Consider the following 15529-nt stretch of genomic DNA (forward strand, 5'->3'; position numbering starts at 1 on the left):
ACCCTTGCGGGAAAAAAACATCGGAGCATACCAGCAATAACCATTACCAATTATAAAAAAATGTTAAAACATGTTATTCCGATCCCAAATTCTCACGATCCCTCTGCTAACTTTAGTGGAGCTGACATGGTTGTCATCTTATTTTGTTTTCTTTTTTTTCTTTCTTTTATTTTCTCTCATAGAGCTCGGAGGTGCCAGTAGCAAAGGGAGGACGGCCGTGATTGGTAGAAAAGAGGGTATGAAAAAGAAAAAAAGCGATAAAAATAAAAATATTAGGTGGCATGCCCTGTCCACGTCATGTCGAGATTCTGGCCAAGTCATAGTAGATTGGGACCTGACTAACACATTTTTTAATAAGTTTTAGGTCATATATATGCATTTGAAGAGTATTGAGACCTAGATGCTACATGTAAATGAGTTTAGGGACCAATCCTGCACTTCACTTTATTTAGGTCATTAGGTGGTTGGGCAAGAGGAAAATAAGCCGAGAAGAAAACTGAATTAGAATTACTCCTTCATCCCAAAGTAAGTTTAAACTAGAAGAAATCATTTACTTTAGGATGAAGGTAATAATTAATTAATATCATAAATGGTATAACAAAATCATTTATATCAATAAAATAAATATATTATAGATAGGAGAAGCAGTAAGAGTATCCCAACAGTTCATCTATCCCATCCTCTATCTTGAAAATAGAGGATGAGAGATAAAAAATAAGCTCGAACAGAACATCTATCTCATCATCTATTCTTAGATGTCATCTATATTAGGGGATAAAAACTCTATATTTGAATGTTCTCTCTCCATCCTCCAAAGAAATATAGACGATATCATATATGGACGATCTGCTGTTTTTATAAAAAGATAAAAGAGATATGAAAGATGAAACTGTTTTAGATGATCATTTAATAAAAATATAGATGACCAAATTTAGATAAGCTATTGGCGATGCTCTAATGTACGGATGCGTTGCAGGGGCAGCAAGCGTGAGCCTGTGCGATCACATGATTCGCTACAAACCCACCACCACCAGCGCGCGATTGTCAACTAAACTAACTAAAATTTTTTATTATTTTAAACCCTTATATTTTTAAATTTTAAAATTAAACTGTTCTAAACTTATTTTCAAAATATGAACTTTTTGACAACTCACCGCGCCATTTGTAGTTGGCGTGGCTGCATTTGTTTCCGTCAGCCTGGCTTGCATGGCCATATGATCTGACGTTGCCAAAAAAGTTAACATACAAAAATAAGTTTTACAAAAAATTACTTCCAAAACTTTTAAAAAAACACGTTCCAAAAAGAAAATCACTAACCAGCCAAAGCCGCTCCACGCCTTGGCCAGTACACTCCAGCAGCTCTAGCTAGACACGTGGCACTTGGGCCCCCGCAAGCCAAAAGGAGAGAGAACCACTGGCCAACGCAATGCAAGCTATAACCATAAACCAAATTTTATTAACTTAAAAATTATTTATTTATCATAAAATATTAATCATGGCTATAATCTTACGCAAACCTCTCGGTCTCCGTAGTGACTCGTGCCCCCGCACGCACCGCACTGCCAATTTCCCTTCGTTTCAGCACCCCCCACCCACCCCCCCTCTTTTCTCCCATCGCGATCGCGGCGCCGTCGCGCGCGCGTACCTACGCTACGTATACCCGGTGCGCTTCGTGTCGGTGTAGCTCCTGCGCGCGCTAAAAAAAAAAAAAAGAAGATGGAAATACACGCACACCACACACGTCGTTCCAGTGTCCAGTCCAGTCCAGCCGCGCACGTCGCGCGGTCCGTGCTGCATGCGGCGCAGGGCACTGGCACTGGCCACCGGCAGCATCCTCGCTCGCCACGGGCCGCGCGAGTCGCGAGGAACGGGCCAGAAACGTGAGCGTGCGCGATGGATGGCGCGGGAGGCGGCGCCCGTTCCACCGGGGCACGGGCACCCCAACCCCAACCCGTCGAATGCCTCCGCGCGCTGTGCTTGCCTCGGGCTGGCTGTCGATCGCGGCTGACGATGGCGACCCCTACCCGCAGGGCCGGCCGGATTGCATGAACCGGGAGGGAGGGCAGCTGGATATGGGTATAATGGGTGTGCTTCCCCCTCCCTACTGCTGACAGAGCAAATGAAGGCGATTCTGTAAATACAGTAATAATAATAATAACAATAATAATAATAACATGATGCTACTAGGCTACTAACCTCTTCCTAAGCTTCATCAATGTTCAACATGTGTACGCGGATACATATGCTGGACAGCACGGATTAATTAAGGCGGAGGCTCTCAGGTGTTGAGCATATCTTTGATTTATTTTCTCTACTTTCGTTGATTAAAAATGAAAGACTATCGGATTTTTAATAGCATAAATTATGGAATTAACTACTAAGAAGTTGAAAGTCTTCTTTATAAAATTGAGATGATGAACTTGTGTATATAATATTTTTTAAAGAACACGTTGTTTAACAATTCGTAAGTGTGCAAGAAAAATCCGAGAATAACTTTTTAAGAAAAAACAGAGGGTGATTTGGTTTTTTCTTAGAAAAAAGCCAAACAATATATTTACAAATAAAAAATATTTTGTGAATATAAATTTTATATACGTACGATAAAAACCAAGGTTAGATAAACTTCGATGAAAAAACTCTAAAATCATGGTTAAAAATTTAAATTTTGTCTTATAAGCAGAAGTAAAAGAAAAGGATGATGGTGCTGGTTTTACCGGGTTAGGTGTGGAAAGAAGCATGTTTTAACATGTTAGAGCACCCCCAACGGCTCATCTAAATTTGGTCATCCATATCTTCATTTGGATGATCATCTAAACCACTTTCATCTTTCATATCATTTTGCACTCCAGCAGATCATCTATATATGACATTTTCTATATCTATTTAGAGGATTGGAGGATTGGAGAGAGAACATCTAAATATAGAATTTCTCTATCTTAATATAGATGACATCTAAAAATAGATGATGTGATAGACGTTCTACTGGAGCTCAAATTTTATTTTTCATCCTTTATTTCTAGGATAAAAGATGGGATGGATGAGCTGTTGGGATGTTCCAATAATGTGTGAAAATAACAGGCGCATGAAGCGTAACAGCGCAACATGCTTTAATCACTGATTCATTTGAAAGGTTTCCCACCTAACTCATCTCTGCATGTAGATCCTTCTATCGTTATGTCACTTATATATGGATCCCACTTTTGTATAGGCTCAAATATCAGTGGTTGTAATAACCGTGAATCCATCAACATCTCCACTGTGCTTCTTCTAGGAGTATATTGAAATGCTACCGTCCCGATCCAGGCATAAATATGGGGTATGTTTTTTTCTAGCTAAAGATGAAAGATGAACGATTATCTAATTTTCGTGATAGCTATTTAATGGTGTAAACAATGGAATTAGTTGCTACAAAATTAAAATTCTATTCTAGCAAAATGAGATGATGAACTTCTATATAGAATATCTTTTTGCGAATAATATAGCGTTTAGTAGTTGAAAAGCATGCACGCAAAAGCAGAGGAAAAAACCTGAGAATAATCGAGGAAAAGAACACAGCCAAAAAAACACTGAGCTCTCAGCGTATGCTCCTTTTCATCATAGCTGAAAAGTGAAGGTCTAGTAGCAGTGATAAAATGAAGCCTAGCAACATACACAACCTCGCTCCAGATATACAAGCCTTATTACTATCGTATCAGTTGTACAAATGGTTTGGCAAGAGTCCGACAACAAAAATATTTTCACAGTGAACTGTTCAAATTAGAACTGAACTAAGAAACGCGTTTTCTATCATGCACATGTGGAAAGCTAGTGTAAGTTCCAACTCACAAATAAACCGGAGGAATAGAAGGCAGAACCGCAGGAGCGCACAAAGCACACATTGATGATTGCCGACAGAGATACAACGATGTCAGAATCTACCGATATAACCAGATCCTTCAGGATATCATCAGTTCGAGGTTTGAAATCTGACCTCTGAACTATATATATATCTCTCTCCTGGTGGATAGCCTCTTTCGGTAAGCTTCTTTCACTCTTCATGAGCTCGTCTTACCTGAGGAGTATCATCTTGCCCAGCAAAGTACATCATGACACCAAGAAGAGCGATGACAGCTATAAGAATGTATAGAGAGTTCAGGCTGACAAGAGAGTTCAGGAAGCCCATGAAAGAAGGTCCACTGACTTTCTTCTTTGTTGTCCTTCCTGCTCTATATCCCTCAAGAAATTGGCTTATTTGAGAAGCCTGATCACCTTCTTCTAACCTCTCTGAACCTTCCACCTTTGCCAGAAAACAGTTTTGGTTAATTACAGAGCACAATAAGTTCTCCATTTGTGCTAACAAGCCAAACAGAAATAGAACTTTCAGATAAGATGATAAATAGACCAGAAAAAAGAAAAAAATCAAACAAAATACTTCTACGAATATGAACACAATGTCAATATGAGCATGACAGGAATATACATTAACACGAGCGAGGCTAGTAAAATAGTACAGGAAGGGATTGTTGATGCTGGTACAGGAATGAATTTCTATAAGTATTTTTTTCTACAATTTTACTTACCACTTCATACTCCTCGTTTCTATCCCACACAATTAGCTTTGGCAGCTGTGAGCTCTTGGAAATATCAAAAGTCTCAACAAATTCATCCCATTGTTTGACTCCGACATAGCCAAACACCAAGTCACGGTTCGCGTTGGCAGCAGACCTCAAAACTTTTACCAACTGTGAAGAATTTTCATCTGAATCATCCTCCAAAATAGCAAGAACAACTTTTCTGTCATCATCATCCAACATTTTTAGTGTCTCTGTGTTGATGGGGACAGTTAAAGGAAGCAGGGATTGCCGTACAAAATCTTCCAAGAAACTTCCTGTGTGCACAAGAAAAAATATTACCATTTGCAAGCAAGAAAATCATGGTTAGAAGTAGTATCAATAATTGTAAATAGCTATAGCTAACCACTCTATGTGGGCATAAGAACTCAGAGGACATATGTCAGTTTCAATTATTTCATATTGCATCAAGAGAAATACAAATAACATAAAGTTGCCTAATAAATACCTTCAAATGGGCCATAGAATACACTTTGTTCTTTGTACTTTGGATGAAGTGAAACCAATGCAGGAACCTTATCAAAATCATATGTTACCATGAGATCTTCAGAAAAATCTTTTGCAACAGCAAACCATGCTCTTTTCTTGTATTTCCCTCCATGATCAGCAATCAATGACTCATTCACCCCAAACCCAATGAACATCGGAAAGCTCGTGCCGGCATTCTCAACAAAGCTCTTAATTGCAGCGTCTGACTCAAGAATAGAAACATCAGGTGCAACAAATTTATTAAGATTGCGGATAAGCGAGTCAGCTTTTCTTGAACCAGTGTATTCAATTGGGACCCCATGAATAAAAAGCATCAAGGTAGGGAATCCACTACATTCAGAAAAAAAGGAAAAGAGAATAAGAAGTCTATCCATACATATTGTCAAGAAAAATTGAACTGCTTATGAGGAAAACATCTTACTCCACCCCGTATTTCGACCCAATCTTCCGGTACTTGTCAGCATTTACTTTGGCAACTATGATGGGCTCACTCAGTCCTGCCAACACCGGTGCAGCTTCTTCTAACTGCAACAGTTTATTTTCTCAATCTTAAGTCCTATAAAACAGGATAATCCACAGAAAGTCCCCTGCTTTCATAAGTAAGCAAAGTGTAAAATTCGAGAACCTAAGCAATGGCCAAGAAGACTGTACCATGACTCCCGTGGTCATGCATTTTCTAGTGGTCAACATAAGAATCGTAATCATAATCCTGAATTGTTTCTTTTTTTTAAAAAAAAAACTTTACCATCTCCCCTGCACTCCCTAATCTGCAGTTCATGAGATCTCGCAAACTAACTGCGATCCGAGACACCCAGTCAACCCACCTCCACAACAACACTCGCCTAGTACCGACGAGATCCAACAGCGTCATCAACACAACTCCTCAACACCTCGCACAATTCGCATCACATCTCGCGGTTCTCCGCAAGGAGGGAGGAGTTCGTGCAGAGACAGTGGTAAGCACTAAGCAAGCAGGTGGCGCGCCGGGTCCAGGAGGGAGTACCTCGGGGGCGAGGCGCTTGCAGTGGCCGCACCACGGGGCGTAGAAGTCGACGAAGAGGTAGTCGATGGCGCCCAGCGCCGCCTCGAAGCTGCTGTCGTCCAGCTCTATCACCCGCCCGTCGCGCGGGAACTCCTCGGAGGCGGAGGAGAGTAGCAGGATGTGGAGGAGGAAGAGAGGGAGCAGTGGCTGGAGGGCTCTCGCCGTCGTCGTCGCCATCGCCGTCGATTCCGATCTCCGCCGCGCCGGAAGGAGTGGTCCTGACGCCCACGGAACTTGACTAGATGGAGGGGTTTATTGGGATATTTTTCACATGGGTCCCTCCAGATTATTATGTGTGCAATTTGGTCTCTAAAAGCTGGATTGCTATTTTCTATGTTTTTTATTACCTGTGCTCATCGTTTTATCTTTTATTAGATTTACACGAATACTAATAAATCTAAATATATATGTATATATAATATATATATTAATTTATTGATAAATCTAAAAAGACTAAAATATTTTATAATCTGAAACAAAGCGAGTATTCCATTTGAGGTGAAAGATTTGAATTTTGGTGGAGGAAAACATATAAACAAATAAAATTTGCATTTGGGTTTGTTATAAATTATTTTGTTGGTTTTTTCAATGACACAGAACACACAATCCCTTACTTCTAGCTTCACTAAAATCCTTTTGAAAGCATGGGTGCTTCAAATACAATATATATATATATATATATATATATATATATATATATATATATATATAAAAGACTAGTTACAACAACATTAAATGATCTTTTTCATCTAAATTATTTATTACAGTGTAACAAGATCTCACGCAATTACATTTTGATATATGTCCTAGAAATATGCCCATGTTTCACCACTTATAGAAAAAATGTTCCATAACTTAATTAAAAATATTTGAACTCACTCTATGAAAGTGTTTCAAATTGATTCAACATTCAAAAAATATTCATTGCAACGTCAATAATCACTGCATGAATTATTTAGTCCCATAGGAATGAAACATAAAAAAAAATCATACGAAACATAATTTGTATTTGCAACTATATTATTTTATTGAAACATTTATATATAATATAATTTCAATTGAAATATTTTCTATTACACGTGAAACATATAGTCATACTTATTGAAGCATTGTACAACACCTACCACGACATTCAAAGATCGCATGCAACGGTTACAAATAAATTATTGAAACATAAAACATCAAAACAACACCGTATATAACATTAAAAAAAATAACCATAACAAAACAAATATTATGCAAAATGAGTTTGCGTACGAACACCATTCAAAAATACAAGTATAAACACAACCCGGGAATTAAAAAAATAAAGACAAGACAATTATGTTCCACGTGAAAATACAATTTAGAAAAGTCTGAATTTTGGATTAAAAATAAAAGTTAATTGATATAGAGATAACAACATATATATATAGCTATAATTTATAACGATGCTAGCCGTAATATGTGTTGGCCACCATACTAGTTATGACTTATGATATAAGCATAAAATTTTTTGCAGGATTTCCACGTAAATTAATTCATTTACCCTGGTACTCCTCCGTAGCAGAGGAGGCATTAAAAACATTTACTTGCACCCTCATCTTTTTACTCCTTAAGTCAAAATCTAAATTTTCAAATCACTCCTTAAGTCAAAATCTAAATTTTTCAACCTTAAATTTGGAATTGATTTTAGAGTTTTTTTTATCGTAGTTTATTTTTCAATATTTACTTTTCGATCATTGGGAACATATATAAACTATTTTTTGTTTGCAAATATATCTGCCTTTTTTCCCTCTAAAAAGCCAAATGATTAGTCCCTTAAATTAACGAAATACTATTATATACCGGCTAACACTTTGGTCTTGACTACTCCTAGTTATTCTGTTATCATTGTGTCACTGGTAAGATTTCCTAGGCAAGAGTTCAGGTGGATTCTTGCTGAAAACTGAAAAGAACGTGAGCTACAGCTTCTAAAAAGCACGGACTCGTGAAGCCCTGAAAAGCGATGACTCGTGACGATAATAATATTTCAGAAATTTCCAGCAATATCCATCAGGCCGAACATGATTTCGACGGAAAGCGCAACTAAAATACAAATCGCAGTCAGGTATACTTTCAAGAGCTCAGGTTTTGCATGTACTTTAAATATGAATATCAATAAACATCCCAAAAAACACGAAAACCAAAAAGATAAGTTCTCACTGCTGGACTTCCCCACAGCCTGGAAAGTTCATGCCATGATATTATTAACAAAAAGCAGTAGTCCTACATCAAACGCCATGAAAATGAGATTACAACTTCAGGCAAGAGAAATTGGAGTAAACAAGGTAAAGTGAAGCCCCAACTTGAACTTCACGGATTGCTATTGAAAGTAAATTCATTATGTAGCAGAGCTTATGCGGAGGCGGTCTTCTTCTGCTGGAAAACAACTGCATAAAGTGGGACTGCGATGCCAATGCCAACTGCTCCCAGAACGGAAAGATACACCTTCGGTTTCTGATGCTTCATCCTGTGCAAGTTGTACATGTGCTTGGCATGGAGGTAGTAAGGCTCATCATGGCCATGCCCTCCCATCCTCTTCACACTAGTGGCATGGAATCCACGAGAAGCTGTTATATGCACCCAGAAGAAAACTCAGTTGTCCGAAGTGAATCAAATAGAATAAGGAGCTCATAATTTTATCATTTATGATATTGCCAAACATTTTAAAAGGAAGAACAAGCCAAACATCTTGGGAGGCAAATACAGACCCAATCCAACAACTAAACATTACAAGTCTCCACACATCCAAGCTACTCCAATTATCTAAGATTGGCCAGAACGCATCAAGGATACATCTAACCCAACAAGAGCAACACAAGTATTTTGACCCTTGGTGCAGAGAGGACCTATTAACAAAACTGCTACTCATTCCAAAATATAAGTATTTGTAGGACTCAACTTTTATACCACAAAGTAAACATTCATTTCTGCGCTGATTCCATTCCCACGGATACCATCACATCAATGATTCTCCAACCAATCAGAAGCTTGTAAAGGAAATCTAAACCATTCAAAATTAAAAAAAATGACCACTGAAGTTACTAAAAGAATATCTTTTGACCCAACCTTAATATTTGCTAGAGAACCTAGAAAAGTAGAAATGCTAATCAAACATTTTGGAATGGGGGAAGTAATTATTAGCATAGGAGACAAATAAACTAGAAAAAAAGACCCAACCTTAATATTTGCTAGAGAACCTAGAAAAGTAGAAATGCTAATCAAACATTTTGGAATGGAGGAAGTAATTATTAGCATAGGAGACAAATAAACTAGAAAAAAAGACCCAACCTTAATATTTGCTGGAGAACCTAGAAAAGTAGAAATGCTAATCAAACATTTTGGAATGGAGGAAGTAATTATTAGCATAGGAGACAAATAAACTAGAAAAAATGCCAGCAAGTTAGTAGTTAGACATTTTCGTACAGGAACAGATTATCTGCACAATACTCTCTTCTGCGCCCATTAGACCAGCGCACACAAGTATCAAATTTGTCATCAAAATTCACAACAATGGCCGTCCAGGTGATCATTCCACAGCAACCACATAGGCACATACCACAGATTTCGCAACCCACCTGCCAACCAGTCCAACACACGCCCAAAAATTTAACCACTAACACGGCTCATCGCCGGATACATGCAAGGAGAATGACATAACGATAGATCTCATAAACGCCTACCCGCCCACGATTCATCATCCCTAAACATTTCGATCGCTGAAACCCGAATCAACCTAGCTCAAGCGGATCTACCGTCGCACGCATCCGACCACTCCACCACGAACAACGAGAGAACAATAGCCATCCATCCATCCAGCCAGCCAGCCAGCGAGAGGTGAATCCCACCGCCGAAACCCTAACCGGCGCGCGGTCAACCCGACGGAGCGAGGGATTGGGGGGGCGAGCTCTTACCTGTCTTGGAGGCCTCGGCGCCGGTGGCGAGGAGGCGGATCCCGGAGCGGAGGCCGCGGTTGAGCGCCGTCGCCGTCGCCATCGTCTCCCGGCTGCTCGTGTTCTCGCCTGGGTCGCCCGCCGCCGCCGGAGCTCTGGTGGGGTGGGGTGGGGGTGGGGGTGGGGGTAGGTTGGGTGCCGCGGTTTCGCTGATCTGGTTCGGCTCACGGTTTAGGTCTCACCGAGACCGAGTCCCCGAGAGACGCGCAGAGTGCGGGAGATCTACAGATCATGGGCCGCATGGAATGGCCGAACCGTCGGCCCAACTCTATAATGGGCCGTGTGGGCCCCCATGGCCTGAAAAGACAAGCAGGAGTTACAAAAGGCTCTTCATTTTCTTCCTCTTACTGATCCAGAGCTCCAGCACCTTGGAGTTTCAGCTGCAGTTCTTTCATGCCACACTAATTGGATTCTGGCAATCCAAGAACCAAGGTTTGATGATGGCACATGTGCCATGGAAATGGGAATGATCACAGTGACACCTTCAGATTTCCCTTTGATAAACCCATATCAAGTGGCCTCTTCTATCATGGCCGAGATACCATCAACCACCTGGCAAATCTGCTCGATCAGAGGATGCGTGCTGTCGTTTGACGAGAAGGAGACGACCTCCCCCTTCAGCTCGATCCAGCTGCACCCGGTCTCCTTCTTCAGCCCCCGCTCTTTCATGAATCCTCTGACACTGGCGGCACTGCTCCACATCTCCTTGGAGGCGTATATGTTTGACAGGAGCGTGTACATTCCTCCGTCAGACGGTCTAGCCTGAAGGACGTTTTTGGCTATGAGCTCTCCAAGCTGGATGTCCCCATGAGCATTGCACGTGCTAAACAGCGTCTCCCACGCGTTTGTTTGAAGGTCAGATGGGATTTTTCTGGTAAAATCATAAGCCTGATGTATAAGGCCTGATCTTCCTAAGAGATCAACCATGCAGGAATAGTGATCAGATCTTGGGACCAAATTCCAGTCTTGTTGCATACTGTGAAAATGGTTGCAGCCTTCGTATAGGTACCCCTTGTGTGCACAGGCAGACAATAAGCTTAGGAAGGTTGCATGGTCTGGACTAAACCCAGCTTTAGTCATCATTTCAAAAAGTTTCAAAGCTTCGTCAGCCAGACCGTGATAAGCATACGTTGCAATCATGGCATTCCATGTTACTGTATCCCGCTGCGAAATCAGCTCGAAAACTTGGGAAGCTTCACCGATTATCCCGCACTTAGAGTACATAGATATCAATGAGCTCATGACCAAAGCATCATGCTCAAAACCAGTTTTGATTGCCCAGAGGTGCACCATTTTTCCACATCCGAGGGAAACAAGAGATGCACATATAGATATGACAACACTCAAAGTGGCTTGGTCAGGTTTGAGTCCTCCGCGGATCATTTCTGAAAGCAAAGATAATGCTCCATCATCTTTGTACCCAGAGATCAATGTGTTCCATGAGGTCTCATCCTTATTTGGCATTTTTTTAAACCAGGTATTCGCGCTATCCATGTCCCCTTGTTGGACATATCCTTGCAAGATTGTATTCCAAGATATCTGATCCTTGTCCAGCATCTTAGAGAACAATCTCAAAGCATCATCCAACCTCTCATTCCGCACAAAACCATCCATCATCGTATTCCAAGCAACAAGATCACGATGAGGCATGTCTTGGAACACCTTACATGCAGCATCAACAGATCCATTCTTCAAATAGCCACGCATAATAGCAGTCCTAGCTATAATGTCCTTTTCAGGCATCTGATCAAACAGACGCTGCGCAATCCCCATACTGCCAGCTCGTGCATACCCTGTGATCATGACATTCCAAGAAACAAGGTTCCGTGTGTGCATCTGACCAAACAACCTCTCTGCAGCCCTCAAGTAACCAAGTTCAACATAGCCTGACAGTAATGCATTGCACACTGAAGTTGAAGGGGAAGGCATGCTGTCAAAGAGCTCCCTCGCTTCATGGACATGCTTTCTCTTGATATAACCTGAGATCATCGTTAACCACGACACATCATTCCTTGACGGCATCATGTCAAATAACTCGCGTGCCCTCTTGACCATCCCGTTGTGCACATAGCCTGATATCATCGCGTTCCAAGAAACAACATTCCTGTCAGGCATCTGGTCAAAGAGCTCCCTGGCCTCAACGACCCTACCACAGCGAGCATAGCCGGTTAAGAGCGCAGCCCACGAGACAGAGTTCCTCATGGGCATTGCGTCGAACATCTTGCGGGCCTCGGCAAGCATCCGGTTCCTGACGAGGCCAGAGATCATGCAGTTCCATGTGAACACATTCCGCTCCGACATTTCGTCGAACACTCGGCGCGCGGCGGTAACTCTGCCGGCGCGGAGGTGCGCGTTGATGATAGAATTCAACTGGAAGATGTAACCGGCCTGTCGGTGCGGCGGTGGAGGCAGAGGCCCCAGGCTGTAGAAGCGGAGGAGAAGAGCGGGAGCGCGACGGGGTCCGCGGAACGGTCGCAGAAGGTTCTGGATAGTTCCCACCACCATCGTGTTCAGGAGCGACTGGAAGGGAGAAATGCGCGGCCGCGACCAAACCCACCATCAGGCGGCGGTGTGTAGCTGTGCCTGTGCGGCCGAGAGCACCACCCCAGGCGCCACGGATACCGCTCCCCGGCGCCCGCGCCGCCTAGATAGCTTCTACGAGCTCGCCTAGGTAACAACAGCGAGTGGTCGGCTCCGCCGGCTCTGGGGCCGACGGGCGGAGGCGGCGAGGGCAGTAGGACGGAGGTGGAGGGGAAGGCGGGGCGGGTGAGACGGCGAGCCGAGGAGGGGCCGAGGAGGTGGAGGGTAATCATCAGTTTTTTCATGTCGTATAAATAGTTAATTAAACATTTTAAAACATAATAATATAGACTAATATAAGATTTCAAATTAGATTTCTACCATGGAAATAAAATATATAACGTGAATCATTAGTTTGTTTTTTTAGTTTGTTGAAGTCGAATTTAAAATTGTATGCACGTGAAATGATATCTAATTTGCCTTTTTTTATTTTTTCTAATTTTTTAATGAATATCTACGTAACGTGGAAGAAACAACTGGGCAAACAATACCAATGCACACATAATAAACAAACAAACGTGTTAGATAGTCCCCCCCCCCCCCACCCCCCCCCCCCCCCCCCCCCCCCAAAATTACACATGATTTATGAGGCGGCAAGCTTGGCAATTACATCCTTCAAAACAGAAGGGTGATTTTTGATCAGATTCTCGAGTCCCTCTGCCCTCACGATCTCCCTCACTTTTACCGGATCGTCGAGGAAACGCAAGCACTTCTCCTTGAGCCCGTTGCAGCGGTGCTCCTCGGCGAAGGCAAGCATGGCAACAACGGTTCTCGCGTTCACGTACTCGCATAGCCTCTGCTCGCACACCAGCCTGAGCCTCTCCATCTTGTACCTGCCCGCCGCCGCGACCAGGTCCGGGAGCATCGCCGCCGCCTCCCCCCCGTCCCTCTCCGGCAGGCAGTCGGTGTACATGTAGCAGAGCAGAGCCACGAAGTCCTGCGCCTCCATGTCGTCGACGCGCACGACGGCGGCGCCTGCGTTCTTCTCCGGGCCGAGGAGCTCCGCGCGGAACACCGGAGACCGGGCCGCGAGCACCCACCGGTGCGCCGCGAACGTCTCGCCGTCGACCTCGAACGTCACGTCGGCGCCCTCCCCGGTGGCGAGGAGGCCTCCAAGGTGCTGGCGCAGATCCGATGGTGGGACCACCACCGCCGGCGGCGGCGGCGCTGGTGGTGCTGCGGCGGCGACGTCGATGTCCTCGGTCTCCATCTCCTTGAAGACCGTGAGGTCGCACATGATCGTGAAGCAGTCGTCTCGGAGATACTCCGATTTCTCCAGTTCATCCCTGCTGATGAAAGCCCGCCACCCCCAACCACTGCTAAGGAAGACGTCTGGGCCGCTGCTCTTGGAGTACGACGGCCTCCTGGCACGGTCGAGCAAGCTGAACTTGTATCGAGCTCTCACGCCTTTGGTGACATTGTGGTCGAGCGCGAGGTAGACGGAGATGGAGCCTGCGTTTTCCGAAGTGTCGCTGTTGGGGTAGTAGCGGATGTACCAGCTGTGGCCGCCGACGCGGAAAGGCCGGGACTTGACGTCGCTGCCGGTGGGGAGCTCGTCCTTGGTGCGGGAGTAGCCGTCGATCTTGAGGAGGTGCTGGCCGCTCTCCTTGGCGGCCACGATGGCGGAGGCGGAGCGCACCGTTTTGCGGCTGCCGGCGGCGGCTGACATTGCTACCAGCTGAGACGATGGATTCTCTTACAGAATTCTTGTGTTGTTAAAGGCTGCATATGTGTGCATAATAGACCAATAATCAGTTTACAAAATTCTTGTGTTGTTGAAGGTTGCATATGTGTGCAGAATAGATCAATTAATTATCGAGCCTTTTTATCATCCTTAAAAAAAAGTAACTCAAGACATCACAATTTCTAGAGTAAAAAGAATGATAACTTGAGATACATCGTGTCTTGAGGTACCAAAAATTGAGTTTTTTTACCGTTTTTGAAAAAATACCTCATGTAAAAAATGTGGTAACTTGAGGTACCAAAAATTTATACTAAAATTCTGGGTATCTTGAGGTACTTTTTAAGGAAGATAAAAAAGCCCCCAAAAATTTACACTAGAATTCTGGTTATATTGAGATATTTTTCAAGAATGTTAAAAAAACCCTTAATAATTAGTTAGTGTAACGGATTTAAATATGAGAATGTTCTAGTCCGTCTTGTTTGTTCCTCTAGCCTAAAATAAACAAATTGATCGGTTGAATCTAAAAACAATTTAGTGGTGAGAGAAAAGGGGCCAAAATGCGCATCATCAATAGAACACTAATTCTATCTGGTCCAATATATATTTGGTCGTAACCAACGAAATTAGTATGGAGAGTCTGGCACCAAAAACCTATTTTATTATAATTTTTCTGGGGTATGTTAGTATGTTACTCCCTTTACCCTATATTATAATGACTTATGCAATTTGTTTAATAAATTAAGGAATGAGCTAATATTAAATGAGATGGGGTTGTGATGTATTAAGATGAGAAAGTACATAGAGATGGAGGAATGCTATGAATGTAGCCTAAAGCATTCTGGTCCGTGGTTTTGCTGATCCAGGGGTGACAAGCCAAACGACATATTTCCAAACGAAAAATAATTTATGAATTATATATATATATATATATATATTCTTAGCAATCTAAAAGTTATGGTTGAAAAATAAACTATGGTGAGAAAACCCCCAAATTGACTCTAAATTTAAGGCTCAAAATTTAAATTTTAGCTTATAAACATAAATATAAGTGAAAAGATCGGGGTGCCAAACTAGCTGCCTACCTGGGCCCATCTTAATGGAATAACAAATGAACAAGTGGAAGTGCACTAGAGAAAATTAGTAAGGCCCA

The 15529-nt window shown here is 42.6% G+C and overlaps 4 protein-coding genes across 4 annotated transcripts; all 4 read right to left on the bottom strand.

Annotated features, from left to right (window-relative positions):
* Positions 1 to 3649: 3649 nt before the first annotated feature.
* On the bottom strand, positions 3650 to 6398 carry LOC102720516 (protein disulfide isomerase-like 5-2). Its single transcript, XM_006653349.3, has 5 exons — positions 6103 to 6398; positions 5521 to 5624; positions 5059 to 5429; positions 4560 to 4867; positions 3650 to 4276 (listed from the first exon to the last, which is right to left on the bottom strand). Exons 1-5 carry the CDS (start codon positions 6316 to 6318, stop codon positions 4028 to 4030), a joined length of 1248 nt encoding a protein of 415 aa, XP_006653412.1. The 5' UTR covers positions 6319 to 6398; the 3' UTR covers positions 3650 to 4027.
* A 1897-nt stretch (positions 6399 to 8295) lies between these two features.
* On the bottom strand, positions 8296 to 10266 carry LOC102714005. Its single transcript, XM_006652241.3, has 2 exons — positions 10077 to 10266; positions 8296 to 8732 (listed from the first exon to the last, which is right to left on the bottom strand). Exons 1-2 carry the CDS (start codon positions 10156 to 10158, stop codon positions 8518 to 8520), a joined length of 297 nt encoding a protein of 98 aa, XP_006652304.1. The 5' UTR covers positions 10159 to 10266; the 3' UTR covers positions 8296 to 8517.
* Positions 10267 to 10347: 81 nt separating this feature from the next.
* Positions 10348 to 12670, bottom strand: LOC102720792 (pentatricopeptide repeat-containing protein At4g02750-like). Its single transcript, XM_006653350.3, has one exon. The coding sequence runs from the start codon at positions 12618 to 12620 to the stop codon at positions 10626 to 10628; it is 1995 nt and encodes a 664-aa protein (XP_006653413.1). The 5' UTR covers positions 12621 to 12670; the 3' UTR covers positions 10348 to 10625.
* Positions 12671 to 13278: 608 nt separating this feature from the next.
* Positions 13279 to 14364, bottom strand: LOC102721073 (BTB/POZ and MATH domain-containing protein 2-like). Its single transcript, XM_040523203.1, has one exon. It carries the CDS (start codon positions 14362 to 14364, stop codon positions 13279 to 13281), a length of 1086 nt encoding a protein of 361 aa, XP_040379137.1.
* Between the last annotated feature and the right edge of the window lie 1165 nt (positions 14365 to 15529).

This window comes from Oryza brachyantha, chromosome 4 (genome assembly GCF_000231095.2).
Source record: "Oryza brachyantha chromosome 4, ObraRS2, whole genome shotgun sequence".
NCBI lineage: Eukaryota > Viridiplantae > Streptophyta > Magnoliopsida > Poales > Poaceae > Oryza > Oryza brachyantha.